The 20,356-nt window shown below is 36.3% G+C and overlaps 4 protein-coding genes across 5 annotated transcripts in view; 2 read left to right on the top strand and 2 right to left on the bottom strand.

The window, feature by feature from the left end:
• Positions 1 to 5,058, bottom strand: part of LOC109057814 (FYVE and coiled-coil domain-containing protein 1-like) — a 25,521-nt gene extending 20,463 nt beyond the window's left edge. Inside the window, exons 1-3 of one of the 2 annotated variants that reach the window (XM_042713692.1) lie at positions 4,906 to 5,058; positions 3,073 to 3,179; positions 2,538 to 2,644 (exon numbers count right to left, since the gene is read on the bottom strand). In XM_042713692.1, coding sequence (XP_042569626.1) covers positions 2,538 to 2,644; positions 3,073 to 3,133 — 168 coding nt within the window. In that variant the 5' untranslated portion in view covers positions 3,134 to 3,179; positions 4,906 to 5,058. Of the gene's footprint in view, positions 1 to 2,537; positions 2,645 to 3,072; positions 3,183 to 4,905 lie in introns of both variants that reach the window. The other variant, XM_042713690.1, reaches the window with a different exon arrangement.
• Positions 5,059 to 5,539: 481 nt separating this feature from the next.
• On the top strand, positions 5,540 to 7,244 carry LOC109057813 (chemokine XC receptor 1-like). Its single transcript, XM_019075044.2, has 2 exons — positions 5,540 to 5,620; positions 5,712 to 7,244. Exon 2 carries the CDS (start codon positions 5,831 to 5,833, stop codon positions 6,812 to 6,814), a length of 984 nt encoding a protein of 327 aa, XP_018930589.1. The 5' UTR covers positions 5,540 to 5,620; positions 5,712 to 5,830; the 3' UTR covers positions 6,815 to 7,244.
• Positions 7,245 to 14,148: 6,904 nt separating this feature from the next.
• LOC109057774 (chemokine XC receptor 1-like) lies at positions 14,149 to 16,231 on the top strand. Its single transcript, XM_019075010.2, has 2 exons — positions 14,149 to 14,940; positions 15,044 to 16,231. The coding sequence occupies exon 2, from the start codon at positions 15,052 to 15,054 to the stop codon at positions 15,964 to 15,966; it is 915 nt and encodes a 304-aa protein (XP_018930555.2). The 5' UTR covers positions 14,149 to 14,940; positions 15,044 to 15,051; the 3' UTR covers positions 15,967 to 16,231.
• A 2,944-nt stretch (positions 16,232 to 19,175) lies between these two features.
• The window catches only part of LOC109082727 (ensconsin-like), a 42,420-nt gene continuing 41,239 nt past the window's right edge, over positions 19,176 to 20,356 (bottom strand). The window contains 1 exon segment of the mRNA XM_042713693.1: positions 19,176 to 20,293. Within this exon segment, the coding sequence (XP_042569627.1) occupies positions 20,080 to 20,293 (214 nt within the window). The 3' untranslated portion in view covers positions 19,176 to 20,079.

A 20,356-nucleotide genomic window follows, 5' to 3' on the forward strand; every position in this document is an offset into this window, starting at 1 on the left:
AAGCTGTTGCCCCCATCAAATTGAAAAAGATTAGAGAAAAACATACTGTGCCATGGTACAACAGTAATACCCACTCTCTCAAGAAAGAAACTCGTAGTCTTGAGTGCAAATGGAGAAAAACTAACTTGGAAGTTTTTAGAATTGCGTGGAAAAACAGTATGTCCAGCTATAGACAGGCTCTAAAAACTGCCAGGGCCGAGCATATCCACAAACTCATAGAAAACAACCAAAACAATCCAAGGTTTTTATTTAGCACAGTGGCTAGATTAACAAATAACCAGATGCCACCCGATCTAAATATTCCCTCACAGTTAAATAGTAATGACTTTGAATTGAATTTCTTCACTGATAAAATAGATACAGTAACATCAGAAATACATTAACAAATGTAGATTTTACAGCGTCTAATATTTCAGTTTCATCCATCGCACCCAAAAATAATCTGCAGTGCTTTACAACTATATGACAGGAAGAGCTAAATAAACTTATCACTGCATCTAAACCAACAACATCTTTATTAGATCCTGTACCCACTAAATTACTGAAAGAGTTGTTACCTGTATCCGAAGAACCGCTTCTCAATTTTATTAACTCGTCTTTATCTTTAGGTCACATCCCAAAACCATTCAAGCTGGCGGTTATTAAGCCTCTTATTAAGAAACCACAACTAGATCCTAGTGAACTGGCAAATTACAGACCCATTTCAAATCTTCCATTTATGTCTAAAATTTTAGAAAAAGTTTTATCTGCTCAATTGTGCTCCTTCCTGCAAAAAATGATCTCTGTGAAGAATTTCAGGCTTCAGGCCCCATCATAGCACAGAAACTGCACTTGTTAAAATTACAAATGACTTGCTTCTTGCGTCAGACCAAGGCTGCATCTCATTGCTAGTTTTACTTGATCTTAGTGCTGCGTTCTACACCATAGATCAAAAAATACTCCTAGACCAAACACAAAACCATACATCTATCCAAGGGCGTGCTTTAAGATGGTTTAGATCCTACCTGTCAGATCGCTACCACTTTGTTTATTTAAATGGGGAGTCATCTCATTTATCACCAGTAAAATATGGAGTGCCACAAGGATCTGTCCTAGGTCCTCTGCTATTTTCAATATAGATGTTGCCCCTTGGTAATATCATTAGAAAATAGGGGATTAGTTTCCACTGTTATGCTGATGAAACTCAACTATTTATCTCAACGAGACCAGATGAAATTTCTAAATTATCTAAGCTAACAGAGTGTTAAAAATGTAAAAGATTGGATGACCAATAATTTTCTCCTATTCAATTTGGATAAGACAGAGATATTACTTATTGGACCAAAAAAACTGTACACAGAATCTCGTAGATTACAATTTGCAACTAGACGGATGTACTGTTACTTCCTCTACAGTCAAAAATCTGGGTGTTATATTAGACAGCAACTTGAAATTTTGAAAATCATATTTTCCATGTTACAAAAACAGCATTCTTCCATCTTAGAAACATTGCCAAGCTACGAAACATGTTACCTGTTTCTGATGCAGAAAAGCTAGTTCATGCGTTCATGACCTCTAGACTGGACTATTGTAATGCACTGCTAGGTGGTTGTCCTGCATCTTCAATAAACGAGCAGGTAGTCCAAAATGCAGCAGCTAGAGTCCTTACCAGGTCAAGAAAATATGATCATATTACCTCAATTTTACAGTCTCTGCACTAGCTACCTATTAAGTTCTGTATCAGTTACAAAATATTATTACTTACTTATAAGGCCCTTAATGGTTTAGCTCCTGTGTACCTAACTAGTCTTCTACCACGCTACCATCCATCACACTCCCTAAGGTCACAAAACGCTGGACTTTTGGTAGTTTCTAGGATAGAAAAGTCCACTAAAGGAGTTAGAGCTTTTTCGCATTTGGCTCCCAAGCTCTGGAATAGCCTTCCTAAACTGGAATAGCCTTCCTAAAAATGTCCAGGGTTCAGACACACTTTCTCTGTTTAAATCTAGATTAAAAACACACCCTTTTGGTCAAGCATTCAAATAATGCATCTCATAATTTTGGACTGCAGTTATATCTGATTTTACTTGGCTGGAACAGCAGCTACGCTAATTATGTCTCTATTTGTTTCTCTGTTTTGGTAACTAGGATTTACACAAGCTTCAGTCTGGATCCAGAACACCTGAGAAGAGATGACTCCAACCCCTCAGAGGACCTCAGATGATGCTAACCCTGAAACAACATACAAACTACCAAATTTTGCTATAAGTTTGATTGCATTATATAATAAATGCTGTTAATTTTGTTCATTGTCTGTTTGATTACATCTTTAATTTATTTTTCCATACATTTCTGCCATATGCACATAAACTGACAGTAACCACTGATAAGCTACTACTAAATATTGTAGAAACTTAATTTTCTGTAAAGTTGCTTTGCAACGATTTGTATTGTAAAAAGCGTTATATAAATATAGTTGAATTGAATTGAACTGAATCAATTAAATAAGAATTTTTGGGAGCCGGTTTACACCTTTATTCCGTGTCAATGTCTCTGACCTGAAGCAGGTACTCCAGTTTGTAGGAGAACTTGTGCAGGTTGGAGCTGTCATCTGTAATGGGCTCGCCGTTCTCCTTATACTCTTTTGCAAGTTCTGAAACAGCATCTGTAAGAAAAGACCATCAGTATAAAGCAAGAATGACAATCAAAATGACATAAAGACATGTAAATTCACATTTTAAAACAATTACAGAGCAACACACTGTTATTAATAATGATTACAGACAACAAAACCCCAATTTTATAGTCATTTTTTTAAGGGTTTAGGAAGTGTTTTTTTTCCTCCTTCTTTGGCCCATTTTTGGTTGTATGTCTTCCACATGCCTTTCATCCACCTCAGGAACTGAAACGGCACACATGAGGGATGAACTCTGACAAGCAGGTCTCTCTCGTTTTGCATTTCTCTTTCCCCCATGTTGAAAGCCAACACCCTGAGGACAGTAACTGCACGTGCTCCACCGTGGACCACATGTCTCTTTTCACTCTCTAAACAATAGCTCTGCCTCTCTCATGAAGGCCAACGCACATCCGTACCATGCAGATCTCTGATAATCCGTTGGATCTGACCCTCCCCGACTGCAGCACCAGCTGCCATGGTCTGACTAGCTTCCTGCCAACGAGGTCAAGAGGTCATCCGTAATCTGCTGAGTGAAAGAAACACAGTGACAAAAGATAACTCAGATTTGATATGCACATTATATTTATTTATAGAGAAGCATGATATATCAGTCATATTAGTGACTGATATATGTTGTCCTCTAACATCAAAATCCACCAACATATCTGTTTATAGTTGAGCTGTTTTGGACTTGTTTTCGCTTGTAAACGGTGCTTGATCTGTGCATATTTCTATCCTGATTCCGACAAGACGACTTTTCCACTACAGGAGGGAATGTTATGGATAGAGGCCTTGTATTTTAGCCAGAAGTGATGGTTGGAAGGTAAAAAACATCTTAACAATGGATTTGTTTATTACAAATGCGCAGCCTTTTTCTTCACAGGATATTAATTGATGTTTTTATCAGCTGTTTGGACTCTCAATCTGTCAGCAATCATTCACTGCAGAGGATCCATTGGTGAGCAAGTGATGCACTGCTACATTTCTCCAAATTTGGTTCCACGAAGAAACAAACTCATCTGCATCTTGGATGACCAGAGAATAGTTTTTTTTAGCAAATTTACATTTTTGGGTGAAGTAGTAAAGCATCACTTCTAGTGTTTATACTTATTTGTGTTTCTATGTATAAATGCTCTGTTTTCCTAGTAGTAGAGATCAATAATATTTCAGATTTTTTTTGCTATCGCTATCGCTATAATCTGGATCATTGCTTGAAATCACAAGGCCACACACAAGGATCTCAGTATTGCCCTCTGTTGATGACCAAAGCTTTAGCACATAATGATAGTCAAGGCCAAAATCTCTATTTTCTTATTAAAATTAAGCAATGTGCAACATTGTGTAGTAGAGTGATAGCAATGCCGGCAGGCCAAAAACAACTATGAACGCTCAAAAACATAAAGATATCTACCAGCTGTCCTGAATGTTTGTGGTAAACTACGCATCTGTTAAGCAGAAATACAATATCTGGTGATATAGAAGCAAAATATTTTCACTATAAAGGAACTGCTGAAATTATTTAAAACAAGGTAGACAAACCAACTTCTCTAATCTATATTAACAGCTGGTTTAAACAGTGGTTTGGTGAAGATTCTGTGAAACAAAAATACTAAGAACTAATAACAGCAACTTTGCTGACAGTACTTAGCCTAAGTGTATAGATAGATAGATAAAATATAGACATATTTTTCCATTTAAGGCCTTTTAAACTTAACTAGTTCTTCTTAAATAGCCAAATGACATTCACTGCGTCTACTGTTTGTTTATAAGTTATGACTACCCAGAATTTTAAATATCAAGTTACAAAATGATCACACATGACATCTGAACGCTCAGAGTGGAACAGATAAAAGACCTTTGAGAGAAACTACACTGTTTACGGTACTGTTCATGACACAACAGCACTAGAACGAAACAGCTGTTTTTGAAATGTAAACAAACATCAGTGTTCTTTCACACGTTCCTTTGACAAATGAAAAGGAACGCGCTCTTTGGAACGGCGTCTTTTGTTGCCATAGAAACTAGGTTTAAAAAAAAAAAACGACCATAGGTTCGACTAAATAAAACAACTAACTTATACAGTTAAGAATTCAGAGGGTAAACAGCCAGTCACGCGCAGTATGGCAGGTCAGAATGTTTATTCCGGATAAACGCGGTTTTAGACTGGAGTTAGCATGGAGGTGTTACAGCTGGACGTTTGTTAAATGCGTGATAAGTGTATTGAAAGTGAAAAGAAGAAGCTGACGTACTTAGGCTTTTGTAAGGATCCGAGAAGGTCCACTTATAGTTTACATACTGAAACAAGCTTGCTAAGCTACGATTTTTGATTGACAGAAATTTCCGCCAGAGACTGCGGGCTTCACAGCCGAAATCATTTTTTTATTGGTCCGCGAAAAATTGCCCCGCCTTCAACTACATACTCTATTTACAGTACTTCCTCTTCGTCGTTAGGTATCAACAATGTGTGCTCGGCAAGCCCGTTTTGTGCTTGAGCGCCACCAAGTCGTGTTTTACTGTAACTTCAGCATCTCCAGGCACGTGAACTAAAGTGCCAGTAGGGTTTTGTTGGGTGTGTAGGTCTCCCTCTCTGGATGTCATGAAATTATACATACATTATAATATTGTATTATTATTTGTTTTAATTATGTAAAATAATAACATTGAATATTTTTATAAAAACATTTCTTCCACTATTTTTTGATATCTATTCTATTCCATCTTTTATTAGCCTTCCTAAATTTTATAGCCTATATCTGTCTAACAAACAAAAGGTCTTTTGTGTACATGCTTGTCATGCGTGTGCATGCATGTAGGCGTGTTAAGAAATAAATAGAGGAAGAAAGAGCTCCTCTTCCAGTATAAATAGTGCAAAACAAGAACACCTCACCACATCTCTTATCAGCTGCTCTGGTTTGATTCTTTTTAGTTTTTTGTCTTGCAAACTGACAGTGGAAAGAGCAACAGGTAAGAACTAAATGTTTAGTAAATTAATTTAGTTATTCACACTGGAATAAATTTAGATAAATTGATTAATAAAACTTTTTTTCTCTCTTAGTAAAAAGGCAGGTTGTATTGATGTTTGAGTTGATTCTCCACAGAAAACGTTGGTAGGGAATAAAGAACTGGGCAAACCGGATCTGTTCTGACTGAAATAGTTTGCTGTTGCAGAACAACATGACTGATGAGAATACAACGTTTCAATATGACACCGACTATAATGATGAGCTTTGTCGTAAAGAGGTGGTGGTGAAAGTCGGATCCTTTGTTATTCCGATCTTTTTCATAGCAGTGATTGTGTTGAGCTGCATCGGTAACATCCTCGTTCTGGTCATCCTTGCACTCTACGAGAGTCTCAAATCACTGACCAACGTCTTCATCCTTAATTTAGCTGTGTCAGATCTGCTGTTCACTTTTGGACTTCCGTTTTGGGCCTCGTACTACATCTGGGGTTGGATTTTTGGAGATGTTGGCTGTAAAGCTGTGAAGTTCTTCTTCTATGTGGGCTTTTACAGCAGCGTGTTGTTCTTGACTCTAATGACCGTTCAGCGTTACATGGCAGTGGTTCATCCTCTGTCTGACTGGGAGAGATGCAGAGGCCTTTCAATTTCTCCTTTTATCGTCTGGATCCTCAGTGCAACGGTTGCAATGCTTAATTCACTTCATAGCCAAGTCATGACAGAATCTGACAACCTGTACTGTGAATATGGCAGTGTTGAGTGGAAATCTGGCATTGTTTATTTTCAAAATGCTTTTTTCTTCACTGCATTTGTAATCATGGGTTATTGCTATGGCAGAATGCTTCGGACAATCACAAACTCACGGACTAATAAGAGACATAAGACTGTCAGACTAATATTCTGCATTGCAATGGTGTTTTTTATTGGCTGGGCTCCATATAACATTGTCATGTTCCTAAAAAATTTAACAGGCTATCCATTCACAGACTGTGATGTAAGTATTGGTCTAGAATATGCATATTATGCTTGCCGGATGTTAGCTTTTACACACTGTTGCTTGAACCCTGTGTTTTATGTTTTTGTTGGTGTAAAGTTCAGGAATCATCTAAAAATGATTCTGCAGAAGATCTTTAAAAAAAAAAACCTCAATTCCGGTCAAAACAGATTGGCAAAAAATCAGTCGCAGGGTTCAATGTATTAAGAGAAAACTCAAAAACTTTTACCGATTGCAGTGAACTGACTTTTTAACTTTTAAAACACAGTGTGAATGATATTTAGAGAGAGATGCTGTTTCAACTATTTTTATTATTATTATTAATATGCTGGAGCTGATTATTTGAAAACTTTGTTGAGCCATTGCAAAGCTTCTGCGTGATTAAAATTGATATAAATAAAGTGCCACTTTACAGGATAATTCCTCTCTCTGTCAAGCAGCAAAAGCATTCAGTTGTGAGAAAATTATAACCAGTGTTCTTCTTTTTTTTTTTTTTTTTTTTGTGGTTTAAGTTCTCATTTTTTGTTGGTAAAAAATATAAGTGAAAGTATATGTAATCATAGAATCCCACCAACAAATGTGTCGTTAGTAATGCAGAAAATATTCCAACATGAAATTAAAATATTTATATTCTGTCTATTACTGTGCATTATGACTTTCATGTTTATGTCACTGTTTGTACAATTTATTAAATGGATAATGCATAGTAAAAGTAAAATACTGCAGTTTATGAACCATCTGCCACTACGTCCTCTTAAAAATAAAGGTTCTTTTTTGGCATCTATGGTTCCATGAAGATCCTTTAACATCCATGGATGCATCATAAATTCAGTATCTGTCACTTACTTGCTTGGTGGAGAAAAGGAGCGACGTATCAGCTGAACAGAGGTGATCACACTTACATATTCGGTTTACAAAAAAAAAAAAAAAAGAGTCGTGACTGGTATGAAACCAGTTACAAGATGACATTTATAGAAGAAAATTAAATACTGGTTAATAATGTGTTGAAGGCTAACTAGCTGGATGGTTGAGCTCCAGAAAATCAATAATGAGGTGGCTTTAAAGGATTTTTTTTTTCACTGTGTCGTGGCAATTTTCCATTTCTATTAAAGGTATGAGACAAAAGTCTTTTGAATATTTATTTTTCCTGCAGGAAAAGGTCTACATTCATACAGTCATTCAGGGTTGGCTGTAGATTGCAACAACGAAGAAACACCAAACTTAACATTGATACCTTCATCAAATGCAGATGCTTTGCTCTCATCCAATCATAATGAATATACCACATATATGTCCATTTAAACTGCCTAACTATGTCCTCCAGATGCATTTTTGCGAAGAAGCCAGGACGTCTAAGAAGCTAAAATAACATTTTGTCTCACACTTGTTTTGCACATACACATTAAATAGATTTCCTATAACAGTGAAGCAAATAATACAGAAAATAAAATTTCCTCCACAACAGTTACAGATTTAAATAAAACAAAAATGCAGGAAAAACATTTTACATTCTAACACACATTTGCACAAAAAACATGGTTCTTCAGGACAATAAGGTTCTAAACAGAACTAAGTGTAAAGAATCTATTTTTAGAGTGTATTTATCAGGGTGGAATAAATAAACTTCTCCGCTTATAGCAGGGCAAAGTGTCAGGCAGAAAATGAATGAGCATGCACACATATTAGGCACAGAACATATGCAAGTTTTTCATCCAGTCAGGTTCATATCCTCATAAATTCTGCCTCAAATTTATTAAAGATGTTCTCTCTGTTTTCCAGCAAAGGAATTAGTGGGAAAAATTAGTGTAAAATGTAAAATAAACCATGGTTTAAATCTGAATGAGCTAAATATTTAGCTAATGTATAACTTTGTGATGCCTTAACTAAAACGTAAAAAATATTTTTCAAAGTTGTAAATAAAACTAATATGATTACAAATATTTACTCTTTGTGCTTACACATTTGACCATTTTTTCATTGAATGAAATGTTGTTTTTTTTGCAATTGTGAAAGTTACAAATCGTTTCCTAGCTTTTTCATGTAAATGCTACTCCATTCTCCCCCCCATGATAGCAAATGAAGCTACAAAACAAGTGACAATGATTTTGATAGTAAAATTATTTGGAAGATGTGAGCACATGTGACTCTCTTATGAAGCTGAAGAAGAGAAGACTAAACTTCAAAAGCACAAGAATTCAATTGTGAGAAAATCATGTTCTAAATTATAACCAGTGTTCTTCTTCCTTTATGTGTTTGTTGAAGTTCTCATTTTTGCATATAAAAATATAACAAAGTACACAATGAAAGAACCCCACCAACAAATGTGTCGTCATTAATGCAGAGAAGAGCAGACACATTTGACTATATTTGGGTCTCTGCTCATTAGAAAGCAGGTGACTTTCCTGTGGTATTAGTTGGCTCATCTGTCATTACAAAACAGTTTAAGTAGAGCAGTTACTTCAAGTGTAAAGATCACAAAGCCACTTCAGCTTCCTCTGTGAAATGTGGGAAGAAAAGATCATGAGTCTGAGGTCTGATTTATTCATTTGCTTACCATACATCACTCAGAAATCAGAATGCTTTAACACATTGACTTGACACGTTCTTATAACTTATAAATTATATAAGCAGTTAATGTAGTTGGTCGATCTAGTAACAGTTCATGAAACTCCAGTTAATTTTATAATAGAGATTGTAGTCGTCTGCATTTGTCAGTTTGTGTGTTTTTCTAATCATTAATGTGCTCTACAAGGTCAGTATCAGCAAGAATTCAGGTAAATCCTGTATGTATTCATTTGGTTAAGGCGATTTAACACAAAAAATGTGTGAGCTGAAACTTGCAAAAGAAAATGGTCTGCACAGCATCCTATCGCTGTTGTTGCACCGAATTCTGTGACCCTAGTATGCGCTGTAGTGAGGGTAGATTTATGATTAGGATTGTGTTAGGATAGCTCAATACAGCACCTACTATAGTCACATAATTTGGTGCAACACCGTCTCTACACTGGATGTATCAAAGGAAACTTTCCAAATCTATTTGTCCAGCTGTTGGTAACGCATATGTACAGAAGAATTCCTAAGAGACCATGGATTATTAATATTTTTCTTTCTTGTTTTCTTATGTTCACAACTTAATTTTCTAATGATCTCGACATAAAGAAAGTTGTTTTTTGTTTACAATGATTGTTTGATTTGTTTGATCTACTGTTCCTACAATAGCCTACATAAATAAAGGCTAATCAATCACTGTTATATTCAGTTCTGTACTGCCACCTGTTGGCGCAGTTGTGTAGATTACAGAACAACTTTTGTTGTCAAGATCATGAGAAAATTAAGTTGTGATAACGAGAAAACTTTTATGTCGAGATCACAAGAAAAGCAAGACATGATAATGAGAAAACAAATATTGTTATGTCGAGATTACGAGGAAATATTAAGTCGTGATCATGAGAAAACAATTTTGTTGTCGTGATCACGAGAAAACTTATGTCGAATGTAAAATGTAATGTAAAAAAAAATACAAATCCTTCCACATTATTAAGATTACTAGAGTATGTTATAAGAAAGTACTATTTCAGTCCTTCTAAAAAAAAAATAAAAAATAAAAAAATTAATGTTTAAATCAAAGTGTAATTTCAGAAAATGCAAGCAAATTCTAAGTGAAAATTATTTCAAAGTTCTTTTTTTTTTTCTCCAGTGTACAAAGTACGGTGCCTGGGAGAGGACCTGGTCGGTTCAATTAGTTTTGTCGTGGCCACAAGATCATTTTGTCGAGATGTTATGTTGAGGGAACGACATCCATTTCAAATTTAACGCATAAACAAACCTCCGTGACCAAAGCCACCCGGGATTATCAGAGATGTATTCATTAATATTTTATTTTGAATTACGAAATTATTATTAATTTGTAAATGAAAACACAACACGCTCATTTATCATCACATCATGTCAAAAATTTATTGTCATAATTGTCAGATAAATGAGCCTGTTGTGTTTTCATTTACAAATTAAACTAGGGGCTAAGCAAGTTTCTGATGGGGCTAGCGCCGCCACTGGCACGTAATAAAGTCCTGTAGCCAAAGCATATGGTTAATATATTAATTTAATAATAAAATAATTTCTATAATAATATAATATTTTCTTAATTTAAAATAAAATATTATAATGAATACATCTCTGATAAACCCGGGTTGCTATGGTCACGCAGGTTTGTTTACGCATTAAACTCCTGGCCACGAGAAAAACATGTCGTTCCCTCAACATAACATCTCGAGGCCAGGACATAAGGATGTCGTTACCTCATAAAAATGATCTCGTGGCCACGACATAATATGACTTTCCCACGAATTAATATCTCGTGGCCACGACATATTATCATGTTCCCATGAATTATTATTTCGTGGCCACGACAAAACTAAGTGAACCGACCATGTCCTCTCCTGGGCACCTTAACAAAGAGCAAAGAATTGAACCTGGACAAATCTGATCTGGCCAGTTTGCGACTGCAGAACAAAATGAGCAATGAGAATACAATTGACCCTAAGTACTAGGCCTACTACAACAAAAACTATAGCGACTTGTGTCGCAAAGAGGAGGCAGTGAAATTTGGATTCATTGCATTTTTTCATGCTTGTGTTGAGCTGCATCTGTAACATCTTTAATCTGGTTTTCGTGGCACTCTACAAAAGCCCGAAATCCCAGACCTCCCTTTTTTCCCCCTCAGTTTAGCTGTGTCAGATCTGCTGTTCACTTTTGACCTTCAATTTTGGGTCTAAATCTGGGGTTGGACATTTTGAGAGGTTGGCTGTAAAGCTTCTGTTCTTTGTTGGCTTTTTCAGCAGCGTTTTTGTTCTGTGTTGTCATTGCATATTTTTAAAATGCTTTTTTCTTCATTGCATTTGTAATCTTTATTGTTGCAATTGTGTGTTTATTGTCTTCACATTTCATCAGCTGAAGCGTTTCTGCTTTTTACTCAGCTTAGCTACAGCAATAGCTGGATGCCTTTGTCCATATTAGGGATTTCCTGGTATGTCAAGTTATTACTTCTATAAGTCTGTCTTGGACTTTCTGTAGGAGAGCGCCCTCTGACCTCGAGTATAAATGAAACATACACTGCATGAGAGTGTTTAGTGCTCCATAATGCTTATATGCATAGTGCATAGTGCTCCATCTCCTCATTTTGGATACAAATAAAAAGTCTCTGGATACTGAACGTAACCTCAGTTCCCTGAGAAGGGGACGAGACATTTTGTACTTCTGAGCTGAAGCATTGGGTAAACACCTTTCTCCTTAAAATACTGAAGCCTGATTCACTCAATGCCATTGCCTTGCAATGGCTAATGGCGCTTAGGCATGTGAAAATAAGGGGGGCGTGGCACCACTTATAACGCAGTGCGCAGCACATTTTGAGTAAGACTTGAGTGAAAGTAACATGCCATGAATGCAATGTCTCGTTCCCTACTTAGGGAACCAAGGTTATGTCCAGTAACTGGAGACGTTACCTTTCGAGAAGGTTGTTGGGTATGCTGAAGGTTGAAGGATGTAGCATACAGCTGAGCTGACACATTGGGAAACATATGCACTCACGTTGTGTCTACTGCGAAGGTCTCTTGGCTAAAAGTGCAGATATAATGAAGTCTTCAGAAGTAGAAGGGGCACATGCTGCACAGGTGGGGATATTCCTTGACAGACTTGCTAGAGCCAATAAAAACCAAGTGAAAAGGTCCCCCGTTATTTGCATGCCAGCGGACCTAGTCGAAACCCCATGCTCCTAAGAAGGGAGGGTGGGCTCAGATAGCCACTGAATGAGAGTGAACATAATGATGATAGAAGCGGTGGTAATCTGTGCTTACTATCAAGAGAACGGTGTTGAGAGGATATTTTAAGTAGTACATTCGATTGGGAGTCCTATAGGTAGCAAATGCATATATAAAAGCACATTCTGTTAGTAAGTCCTGGAAACGAATCAAACATGAGTTCAGGGCTATAGAGCCACTGAGGCCATAATGCAGTTAGCGACCAACTCGGTGCTTCAGAGAATAAACATACAAGTGCTTGGCAACCATGACCATGGCGAGAAATAGGCCTATAGAGCTGAATGTATAGGCGTTGCCAGAGCCGTCATACTCTGACATAAGAGTTTCTCTGACCTAACGGAAACTCACACCATGAGCGAGAGCATGGGGCCTCCTACTCCTGCAGTAGACAAACAAGTCGAACATAGCAGGAGAAGTAATAGCAGTCTTAAACAATAAGAAAATCTTACCTCTCCTTCCTGAGCTGAAAAGACCAGAGAAGCTAGCGAAAAAATTTCCAAATGATTAAATTTGGTAAAAGTGTTCTGAGAGGCCGATTCTGCTGCCGAACAGATCTCCTCAGAAGACATACCTCTTGCCCAAGCCCAGGAGGGCAAATTGTATTCTGTGTGTTATAAGCTAAGGCTATCGCATCCACGACCCAATGGGATAGCCTCTGTTTCGATACCGGTAGACTTCTAGTGCGACCACTGTAACATACAAAAAGTTGCTCTGAAAGTCTGAATTCCCTATTGCACTCAACATAGACTCATAGAGCACACAGTGCCACACATGGGGCACGAAAGTGGCTACGAAAGGGTGTTTTCCCCGAGCACAGACTCACACCCAGGAATATTTTGCGTGGGTTGCAGCTGGCTTTTTTTGCATATTGATTGTGAGCCGTGGACGCTGGAGGTGGCTGATGAGAGAACTCCTATGGTCACAAAGCTCGCTCACTCAGGGAGCCATAATTAGTTCACTATTCGTATACCCTTCAGTCGAAGAGGGGAGAGGCCTGCGTTCATGCACTTGGTGAAAGTGTATGGAGCTAAGGAAAGACTGAAGGGGAGGACCGAGAATTGATAGGCCATGCCTTCAAAAGCAAATCTCAGAGACTGCAATTAAACCCTCCAAATACTGCCATTCTAATGTGACTGAAACCCTCCATATATCACGTCTTTTGGACTGAAGCACTGTAACACCCGCTGACTGCAATGATAGAGCTTGAAAGATCAAAGACAATTTTTAATATAACTCCAACTGGATTCGTCTGAAAGAAGAAAGTCATATACACCTAGGATGTCTGAAGAGTGAGTAAAATGCAGCCTAATTTTCATTTTTGGATGAACCAACCCTTTAAATAGAGCAGTTATTTCAAGTGTAAAGTTCACAAAGCCACTTCAGTTTCCTCTGTGCATGTGAGATGAAAAGGTTTAGAGTCTGAGGGAGGATCTACTATATGTTACTTACCCAACATACAAACATCACTCAGAAATCACCAGAACAATAATATTGCTTTTTAATTCATTGATTGAGAACATTCTCATAACCTGCTGTTAATACAGCTAGTTGATATATTAGCATAATTCATGAAATCCCAGTTAATTTTATACTAGAGATTGTAGACGTCTGCATTGGTCAGTTAATGAGCTGTCCTGATCATCACTGTGCTCTACAAGGTCAGTATAATCAAGAATTCAGGTAAGTCATGTATAATCATTTGACTGAGTTATTCAAGTTAAACTTCTCAAAACTGAAATAGCAGATTATGCAGTTTTGTTTTTGTGCAGTGAAATGTGTCAAATGTAGTTATGACTGGAAACTTTCTTCTCTTTTTTCTTTCACGTGACAGTATAAATCATGGTCTGTGGAAGGAAGCACATCATCATCATTGACCTACATAAGCAATAAAATGGAAGATTTGAGATCATACCAAACTTCTTTTTTTCTGCATTTATTTCTTAAAATCATAATACCAACAATATTAGTTTGTAGCCTATGACGTACACAAGATCCCAGCAACCATTATCACCTACTTTTACAACTTTTTAAATGCAGTCATAATTATGACATAAATACATGATTTGAAATAGCATTTTCTTCATCTATTTAATGACTGCCAAGCTGTCAACTGCTGTTGATTTTAAACTTGATTTTAAACTAGCAAGGGCAGTTTTACTCATTAGCAGGAAAAGGACACAAATCATGTGAATGCTATTATGTAAACCAAGTGTTTTGAAACTCCCATTAACTGGCAACTACCTTAAAATGTTACTAAGGAATAACCACAACACTTTAAAGAACAACTGGCTTCATTGTGAGAGCAATACTTTCATTTCACATTTGTCAAGGAAAAGAGAAATGGCTGAGTTTTGAAGTAGGTGTCTTTAACCCTCCCGCTGATCTTTAAAAACACTCAAATATCCCTCTCAAAACATCCACGTCGCTCAATATTAGTCTCAATTTGCTGTGCAGTTTTCTAGCAATTTCTTTCAGTTTATCAGAAGAAGTACTACTTACAGAACTGAAAACATTAAGGTAAGGATATTCTTCTTTATTTATTATTTTATTAGTAAATATCTAATTATAATAAAATATAATAATAATAAATTCTAATAACAAAATTAATGTGATTATATAGAGAACATCATGACTGAAGATTATACATCTACAGAACCAGAAGACCAACTTTGTCGCAAAGAAGAGGTGGTCAAAGTTGGATCAATTGTTGTTCCAGTTTTCTTCGCTCTGCTGGTTGTGTTTAGTTGCATTGGAAACCTGCTGGTTCTGGTCATCCTGGTGCTGTATGAGAAGTTTAGATCGCTGATCAACATCCTGATCCTTAATTTAGCTGTGTCAGATCTGCTGTTCACTTTTAGCCTTCCATTTTGGGCCTCGTATTTCATCTGGGGTTGGACATTTGGAGAGGCTGGCTGTAAAGCTGTGAAGTTTCTGTTCTATGTTGGCTTTTGCAGCAGTGTGTTGTTCCTGACTGTAATGACCGTTCAGCGTTACATGGCAGTGGTTCATCCTCTGTCTGACTGGGAGAGATGCAGAAGCTTTTCGGTTGCTCCCTTTATCATATGGATCTTGAGTGGAACAGCTGCACTGTTAGTCTCCCTTCATAGCCAAGTCTTAGAACATGAAGGAAATCTTTACTGTGAATTTGACAGTGTTCAAGCAAAACATGCCACTGTTTATTTACAAAATGTTTTCTTCTTGATTGCATTTTGCATCATGGGATTTTGTCAAGTCAGAATGTTCCAGACAATCGCACAATCCCGATCAAAGCGGCGACACAAGACTATCAAACTAATATTCTGCATTGGGCTGATATTCTTCATCGGTTGGGCTCCATACAACATTGTTATGTTCTTGAGAATTCTGCAGGATTATGGTTTGTCTTCATTCATAGACTGTAATGCATCCATTCGTCTTGATTATGCATTTTATGCTTGCCGACTGTTGGCTTTTTCACATTGTTGCTTAAACCCAGTGTTTTATGCTCTAATTGGAAAAAAATTTCAGAAACATTTACAGACGATATTGAAGAAAATGTGTTGAAAATCAAGCAGTTCTCAGGGATGTTATTTTCCGTATTTTCCGACCTCTGAGGGACGACCCATGTGATTCGCGTAGATCCAAATTTTTTTTTTTTTGAGGGGGCGGGGGGTAGTTTTGTTACTGCATGATGATTGAAATCGCGCAAATAGCCTTAAAGGTGCAAAGTGTAATATTCACAAAGATCTATTGACAGAAATGCATTATAATATACATAATTATGTTTTCAGAGGTGTATAAAGACCTTACTTAATGAACCGTTATGTTTTAATTAGATTGAGCAATTTCTATCTACATACACCGCGGGTCCCCTTACATGGAAGTCACCACCATGTTTCTACAGTAGCCCTTAACGGACAAACTGCTCTACAGAAAGCGTTTCGTCACTTTGTTGTTCTTGCGAACAAAACACACAATGATCATGCACAAAATGGTCCTGAGAGAGTCTCATCTGTTGGACAGTTAAAGTGTTCAAATGATTCAAAGCACCAAACGCGAGCAGAATCAGCACTGAAACGTGTAGGTGACTTTTTATGAATGGCGGTGAGAATTTGAGATTGCTAGTGCTGTCATAAAATTCACAACGGTTGTGCAGTAATTATATAATATGCTGTAATGTGACGCGCTACATGTCTATTGTTACAGTGCTGTTTTTAGCTGTGATTCACTGTTAGTGCTGCGCTTGGTTTGAGCTGCTTTAATTTGCATTTGTGAACGCAACATTCGTCATTAGAAACGTTTATAAATCTGTTGTTGTATACAAAGACGTTTCAGTGTCACATAATCCTTCAGAAATCATTCTAATATGCTGATTTGGTGCTCAATAAACATTTCTCATTATTATAAATGTTAAACAGTTTTGCTGCTTAATATTCATGCATAAAAAATAATACCACTCAAACACAAAAAAAAAATCAAAAAAAAGAGAGAAATTAATCATTTTATTCATCATGCATGAAAGTGACAAAAAGTGAGTGAAGACATTTAAAATGATTTCTATTTAATAAATAAATTAAAAAATGTAATTAATATATTTGATAAATGCAAATAAATGCTGATCATTAAAATTCATATTTATCATAAAATCCTGAAAAATAAAGTGCATCATCATTTCCACACAAAATATGAAGCAGCAAACTGTTTTCAGTTTTGCTGAATCAGAAATGTTTCTTGAGAGTCAAATAAATTGTAATGATTTCTGAAAGATCATGTGACACTGAAAACTGGAGTAATGATGAAGAAAATTCTGCTTTGCATCACAGGAATAACATTACATTTTATAATATATTAAAATTTAAAACTTTTTTCTTTATTTGTAATATTTCACAATATTTTATTTTTTTTTTTACTTTATTTTGATAAAAATAAATCTAGCCTTGATGAGCAGAAGATAGTTATTTCAAAATCAATAATAATTGTAATGTTTCCAAACTTTTGCCAGGTACTTTAATAATAATAACAATTCTATAAACTTTACTATAATATATTATAGTACTTTATTATAATATATCATGATTATTAAATGCTGCTTTTTATTTTATTTTTTACAGGACAGTATGTATTTTTACAATATAAGATATATCTTTTAATGTGCTAAAATATATATTTTTAATAATGAGTGCTGGGGCCGTGACTTGTGGCATGGTCAGATTTTCGGTTAAGTCTCTCTTTTTTATTAATTCTGTATGTAGCAAGGATGCATTAAATTGATCAAATGTGACAGTAAAGATTATTATGATGTTACAAAAGATTTCTATTTCAAATAAATGCTGTTCTTTCAAACTTTTCTTGGGGGGGGGGGGGGGGGGGGGGGGGTCATTACAGTTTCCACAAAAATTTTTATGATAAAAAGAAATGTGCAGCATATCAGCATATTAGAATGATTTCTGAGGGATCACGTGACACTGAAGACTGGAGTAATGATGGATAATGACGCAGTAATTTAGTTCCCTATATGATCTAAAAGAAATATTCCAAATTAAAGCTTGATTGAAGGCATCTGTGGCATGCTTTTAAAAAACTTTGAGAAAATTAGTTTTTTTGAGATCCTCGTTTTTCATGTTTTTCTAAAACATCCTAACATCAGAAAATAATAATAATAATAATAATAATAAAAAGATGAAGACTCCTGAATCTAAACATCAAATCGTTCTACAATCAAAAGTTTCATCTAGGCCAGGAAAATGTCAAATATCACACAACCACAGCAGTAATTTACTCTGACATCTTCATTTGACACAGACACGTGCACAAAGCAGCCTTAGTCATTTCCTGATAAAAAGTTTATTGATTTACATCATTTGTACATGCATATAGATCGACTTGGATTGGAGAAAACGCTTCAGTTTTTTAAAGTGGAACTCAGTGCTGTTGGTTAGGTCAAGGGCACATTTGTGCTTTATCAAAAGTGCTCTTTAAATAAGTCTTTACTGAGAAATCTGTCCCTGACGTCTCAGTAAACAAGTTGTGCTTGTTTCAAACCTTCACCTACACTCTTATGAACAGATTTTGTGCAGCATTTGTGTTAAAGTTTTTAGTGTTTGCATATCAAAATGTACAATTTCTTGGTTTCAAGGTATGTAATTGATCCCTGCTCCTTTTTTTTCTTTCTTTTTTTGCATGGTGTCCACTGAGAATCCACTGACGTTGATTACAACAAAAACAAACTGAGATAGTCTTATGATGTTTACAAGATAAATTGCTTTATAATATGTCCTATATAGGATACTTGGTTTCCATAAGCCCTATTAAATATTAATAGCGGTGTCTCTCATAGGGCGTGGATGAAAACGGCTACATGATGCAGCAGGACTGGTCAGGTTACTGATGAACAAGAGTTTTCAAAAACAAAAAACATACAGCCCTTTAACAAATCCTCAAAACTTCACTTCATCTGATAAGGCAAAGGAAAGACATAGCAGCATTTACATTTGAGGAGATTCTGCTTATTTATTACATCATGATTACTTTCGAAAGATCTTAATCGATTAGCTTGTATGGGTTCTAACATTGAAACAGATGTTACATTTCAGATATGCCTATAATTCAAGTTGCTTTTGGATGTCTGTGATTAAAGCTACTCAAAACAACAGCAGCATGAAGCTCACAAAAACACATCCAAGTTACATTTAAACCCAAAATCTAAAGGAAAAAAAAAATTAAAAAAATTTTATTACTACCATCATCAATAATTATCAGAAGAACAAAAAACATCAATATAAAATACCTCACACTTCACATAATATATAATTTTTTCCCACAATTACTGTAATGAGAAATCGAAGGGTGTGCTGAATTTCAATATTGATAATATGGAAGAAAATACTTTTTTTTCTATTTAATTTTGAGTTAAATATATCATGGATATGTTGCTGAGTAAGTTCAATTCACCCAATCATATCAGGAAAAAAATAATTAAAATTCAGGACGAGAGTTTTGCTTTGCTTGGACTGCGCAGACAGCCGTACACTGGGGTGGAATGAGATGAGGTCTTTGCAAACCATAGCAAAATTCATAATTCAAGAGGCAAAAATCTGTTCAAGCTTTGCAAAGAGGGAAAAAAATATGTTCTCTTCATTTGAACAATAATTATAAAACTAAGCAAAGAGTTCAGCCACTCGATTGCTGGCAAAACGAGAGCAAAACTACAAGGTTTTGCCATAAATCTATGCAAACACAACAAACATCATTCTCTTGTCACACATTCCTTATGGTTAGCACTTCACAGGAGCTTCCACGACAGCGAGGACACTTTTCTTCAAGTATTAGACGTGACTTCAGTCACCACGATGGTGGTCCCCCCAAAAAAGACAGAAGATGTGGTTCCTAAGGTGCACCACTTCAGTGGAGTCAGGAGCTGATTACAGGAAGTAGAAGCCAAGAGATCTTAATTTCGTAATTTCTCTTGCCATTTAAGGTGTCTAAGTGTCAAATGAAGGGAAGTACAGTGAGAGGTCTTCCTCTGACTCAGTTTTCTTTTACTCCTGTGTTGCAGATTGCATTTCCACCATTATAAATGTATCTATAATGGGGGAAAAAAATCTAAATAAGGTAAAGGGGCCATCGCATGTCACCCCAAATCCATGTTGTGTCCAGGCTGACTGACTGACCTGAACTCTACTGTGCCGGGTTTTCCTTCAGTCCGCTCATATTATGCATGCTGCTGTTCTCTCTAAAAGCCAATAAGGGAACCTTTCTCCTCTCCTCCTCTTCATTTTCCACCTCCTCTCCGTCTCCATCTTGACGGGACAGTTTGGTCCCCATGGGAACCTCTATGACCTCCTCAAAAGCCTCTGTGACAGCGCCGTTTTCTCTGAGCTGGGCAGTCACACTTGAAGTGAAGAAAGGTGTCAGAGATTAAAAACTGTTTGTACATCAAGTACATCGAGTTTCT

The sequence above is a fragment of the Cyprinus carpio genome, chromosome A23, assembly GCF_018340385.1.
Source record: "Cyprinus carpio isolate SPL01 chromosome A23, ASM1834038v1, whole genome shotgun sequence".
In the NCBI taxonomy this organism is placed as follows: Eukaryota; Metazoa; Chordata; class Actinopteri; order Cypriniformes; family Cyprinidae; genus Cyprinus; species Cyprinus carpio.